Raw genomic sequence first — 5,141 nt, forward strand, 5'->3', positions numbered from 1 at the left:
AGTATTAAAAAATAAACAACACTCTATGGAAGCCTACAGAATTTCCAGCACATCCTACTGACTCCACAAAACAACTACACACTCGGTTCTCAAGATGAGTTAGGAAAGGACTGCAGCCTCCATACTGCTTTGACATTTACTAAGAATCTAAAACTGACAATGTCCCACATCAACACCAGCATGTGTTTCTCAAGTTCAAAGAATGACTAGACAGACATTTCGCTGAAGAACTGCACAGAATCTCAGTGACTTTCTAGGCCCACCAAAGCTCAGTAGCAGCTCCTGCTTCACCGCCCCCACCCCCACTCCCCAGTGCCCTTCTAGAACTACAGGAGCAGGAGCTGTCTGGTGTTAGCCTCACTGGTTTTAAATCCTCGCCCACCACTCAGCTGCTGTATGATCCCAGAATGACCTGGCCTCTCTGAGCCTCTGTTGCTCAAGTACAACATAGGGATCACAGTCCTAATATTGGCTGTGCCGTACAACCTTAGGTCTAAGCAAGTTTCTGACACACAGTAAACACCAAACAAATCACATTCCTTAAAGAAAGCAGCTTGGGTTTTTGTTTGTTCCTGCTCTAGTCCCCAAATTAGAAGCATTTGAAGGCAAGGGCCACATCCAATTCATGATTTTATCTCAAGATGTGGCCCACGCTGGGTCCTCTAGAACAGACAGCCTTGTGGTACCCACAGCTCTGCGAACGCTATTTGACTCTGTTAGTCAGCACTTTTCCCTGGAGTCTCATTCTCCTGGGGCTCACCATCTTCCTGTTCTGCAATCAGCTGGGAGGCACTGTATTTCAAGGCCTTTCAGAGGTAGCCTTGGGGTCACATAGGCAACATACAGGCAGAATCACTCCTCACTTGGTTGGGTTCTCGTCACTGACCACTCATCAATTTTTTCCAATTACCCTTAAACACTCTTGTTCATGGCTGAGTGCTTTCTGGCTTTGGGTAGCACTTATGTGCATGGCCCATATCTACTAACATACTTAGAGAGCCATTTCTGACTCAATTGTCCACAAACCCCAGCAGAATCTAGTGTGAGCTCCTCCACCATCTCCCACCCTCCCATCTCTGCCTATGTATGCAAGTTCTCAGCTTGGTCAGGCAGACAGGCCAGAAAATCCTGAAAACCCAGAGGCATAAAAACTAAGAAAGGCTTGCTGACCTGTTTATGAAACTCTCGGGGTCCCTGAGCCTGGCCTGTGACTGCCATTCACAGACTGCATCCAAATTCAAGGCAGAGGAAACAGATCCTGCCCTTGAACTACCCAGTCCCAACAGTGCTGCCCCACCAGTACTCACGCCTTGACATCTGCTGTCTCCTGGGATGTACGTGTGAGGGTACGGGAACGCAGACGCTCTCCCGCCTGCTGGATCTCCTGTAAGTTCCGCTCCACATGAGGAAGCTCGGAGATGCCCTCAGTCTCGGCGGCAAGCTGTTCAGCTTGCTGAAGAAGCTCGCCAAACCCCTCGGTGTCCATTGGAGATGTAGATTCTAGATGGGAGGAAAAGAAAGAGAGATAAATCAAGGGGGAAAGAGGCCTCCACCACTGCCTCAAGCTGGTACAAGCTTAATAAAACCCCAGAACTTTTTGTAAACAGAAAGGCAGACAGCTCATCAACAAGCAGGATTTGTTCCTGAACATAGCCCAAGAACAGGCTTGACAGAGAAAATGAGTCAGACTGTGAACAGATCATTGCTGTGCATATTGACTGGGCCAAGACTGATTTTTACCACCAGAACAAATGCAAGGATATTACGTCACAGGCTAGAATTCCTGCTTCCTTCTGCAGACTCAAAACAGATAAGGAAACGGAAGCAGCTGTGGTCGTTTCTGGGTGCCTACAGAACAATCCCTCTATACCTCCAACTCCTCCTTTGTCTTAGGGGAGGAGGACACTACCACGCCATCTAAATAGTGCCACAATTTAGAAGGCATGACCTCACAGGAGCCTTATCTCACAGGAGCCTCATGATAACTCCAGTCCATGAAAGCTCAGTTATGTACCCAGCATATGCCCTTGCAGTGATAGTGCTGAACTAAAACCAGAATGCAGGCATCTTCTAAGCTCAGCCTCGTCATTCTAACACAACTGTCTTCACTAATGACATTCTCTTTTTAGTCATACCCCATCTCCACCCCATATTCTTTTTAATGTTATTGAAGGAAGATACCCATGTTTACTTATTAAGTAAACATTCAAGACACCTGACTTGTTACTATACCTATGACTACCAGTTACACTAACACAAACAACACCTAACTTGCACACCATGAACATTATTAACAAGACAACGTGTTTCTCTAACAACTGAGAAAAGTTCCATGAACAGCACTATTTGGTGTAGGGAGATAGCTCAGCGGGTGGGGCACTTGCCCTCAAGCCCGATGACCTGGGTTTGATCCCAGGACTCACATGGTGGAAGGAGAGAACCAACTCCAAAAAAAAAAACCTGTCCTCTGACATGCATGTGCTGCAGCACCCCTCCCCTACAAACACAAAATAAACAGATGTGGAAAAGAAGTAGTGTTGAGCTGGAAAGATGGCTCAGCAGTTAAGAGGAGGTGTTCCAAGCATCTACATCTGGTGGTTCAAAACTGTGACTCCAGCTTCAGGAAGATCAGACACCTGTGACCTTCCTGAGCACCCGCACACACATGCACACAGCCATACACACAGGCTCACATACACATAATTAAAAATAACATAAAGCAGACCAGGCGAGGTGGTACAAATCTTTAATCCCAGCACTCAGGAGGCAGAGGCAGGTAGATCTCTGGCAGCTAACAATTGTCCTTACCTCCAGCTCTAGAGGATCCATCCAGTGCACCCAGCCGCCCTTTAATATTCTCACTAATGACCTCAATCTTAGTCTCTTACAATATTCCTGCTCGTTATATCAAATGTCTGTACATTTGTTTCTGGTATCATTAGCTCATTGGCATCTTTCCTTTTGCTTGTAAAGCATCAGTCACAAACCGAATACGTCTTTTCACTTCCAGGCCTGGTGGCAAGTCCCACCTCGGGGGTCCATTGAATTCTTTAAAGACCACTGGATAGGGCACAGTGAATGCATGCCTGCAATCCCAGTATTTGGGAGGTGAAGGCAGGAAGATGAGGTCAAGGCCAGCCTTGGCTATTGACTATCAACTTGAAAGGATACAGAACCACCTAGGACACAAGCCTCTGTGCACACTTGTGAGAGCTCAACTAGATTAGGTTAATCAAGGTGGGAAGCACCAATCCAAATACGGGTGCTACCATTCCATGGGCTGGGAACCTGAACTAAAGAAAAATAAGAGAACTAGCTGAGTCCAAGTATTCGCTGCTCTCTGCTTCCTGACGATGTCTGCAATGTGACCAGCCATCTCAAGTTCCTGCCATCATGATTTTCCCACCAGTGTAGACTGTACCCTCAAACTAAAGTAAACACTCTCTCCCTTAAGCTGCTTTTGTCAGGGTAGTTATAATGCTAATGTAATATGTAATTAGAGCTCTGCTATGAAGTACATGTTAATGTTAAAAGGACACCATTACCACTATAAATCCACAGCCAAAAGATAAAGACTTTTGGAAGTGAGCATTAAAGGATATTAACTTTAAAAGCAGGGCACAAAGTTCAAACAAAAACAGTTCCATTCAGAGTAAACATGGAAATACTTTGGTATTCTTTGTGAAGTTCTAAGCTGACTTTAATGTTTAACCAAAATTCATATACACTGTAACTCTTAAAACGAGAGTTCCAGGGCTGGAGAAATAACTCAATAGCACTGGCTGTTCTTACAAAGAACCTGGGTTCAGTTCCTAGCACTCACATGGCAGCTAACAATTGTCCTTACCTCCAGTTCTAGAGGATCCATCCAGTGCACCCAGCCGCCCTTTAATAATCTTACTAGTGACCTCAATCTTAGTCTCTTACAATATTCCTACTCGTTATATCAAATGTCTACACATTCGTTTCTGGTATCATTAGCTCATTGGCATCTTTCCTTTTGCTTGTAAAGCATCAGTCACAAACCGAATACGTCTTTTCACTTCCAGGCCTGGTGGCAAGTCCCACCTCGGGGGTCCATTGAATTCTTTAAAGACCACTGGATAGGGCACAGTGAATGCATGCCTGCAATCCCAGTATTTGGGAGGTGAAGGCAGGAAGATGAGGTCAAGGCCAGCCTTGGCTATTGACTATCAACTTGAAAGGATACAGAACCACCTAGGACACAAGCCTCTGTGCACACTTGTGAGAGCTCAACTAGATTAGGTTAATCAAGGTGGGAAGCACCAATCCAAATACGGGTGCTACCATTCCATGGGCTGGGAACCTGAACTAAAGAAAAATAAGAGAACTAGCTGAGTCCAAGTATTCGCTGCTCTCTGCTTCCTGACGATGTCTGCAATGTGACCAGCCATCTCAAGTTCCTGCCATCATGATTTTCCCACCAGTGTAGACTGTACCCTCAAACTAAAGTAAACACTCTCTCCCTTAAGCTGCTTTTGTCAGGGTATTTTAACACAGCAACAGGAAAAATAACTAACACAGCTACACTGTAAGCTTGAGACCAGCATGGGCTACATGAAACCATCTTTAAAAAGCCAAAGCAACCACTGAGACATTCCAGAAATGGTTACTACTCACTAGTTCTCCTCATTCAAGCCTCTGTTTCTCCAGGATACACTCCTGAAGACCAAGAGCCTTCAGAACCTCAAACTGAAAAGAAACAAAGGGAAACATGACATGAAAGGTCTCAGAACCAGCCATTGCCAGCTGGTCTACCAAACCCTTGGTGAACTTCTAGTCTCCTGTGGGCAAAAGTCAGAAAACTTTCTGCAAAGGGACACGTGTTGACTACTTTAGGCTTTGCAGGGCAGCCTGGCCCAGTTCCTCAACCTTGCCACTGTAGCCTGACAGCAGTCATATGTAACATGCAAGCAAATAAGCATGTCTACCATCAAATGAAACTTTAATCGCACATTCCTTAACTTGAATTGCATATAATCTTCCTTTTTGGATTTTTTTTTTCTTTTCTCTCTCTCTCTCTTTTTTTTTTTTTTTTTTTTTTTTTTTGTCTTTTGAGACAGGGTCTCCCTGTAGCACCCAGCTGGCCTGGAACTCGCTATGGAGACCAGCCTGGTCTT

At 45.2% G+C, this 5,141-nt stretch overlaps 1 protein-coding gene across 1 annotated transcript in view; it reads right to left on the reverse strand.

The window, feature by feature from the left end:
- Nup93 (nucleoporin 93) overlaps window positions 1–4,772 on the reverse strand; it is a gene marked incomplete in the record, with an annotated part of 103,868 nt that extends 99,096 nt beyond the window's left edge. Inside the window, 2 exon segments of the mRNA XM_008834925.2 lie at window positions 1,308–1,500; window positions 4,642–4,772. Coding sequence (XP_008833147.2) covers window positions 1,308–1,500; window positions 4,642–4,654 — 206 coding nt within the window.
- Window positions 4,773–5,141: the final 369 nt, after the last annotated feature.

This window comes from Nannospalax galili, unplaced genomic scaffold (genome assembly GCF_000622305.1).
Source record: "Nannospalax galili isolate Female #2095 unplaced genomic scaffold, S.galili_v1.0 scaffold957, whole genome shotgun sequence".
Taxonomy (NCBI): domain Eukaryota; kingdom Metazoa; phylum Chordata; class Mammalia; order Rodentia; family Spalacidae; genus Nannospalax; species Nannospalax galili.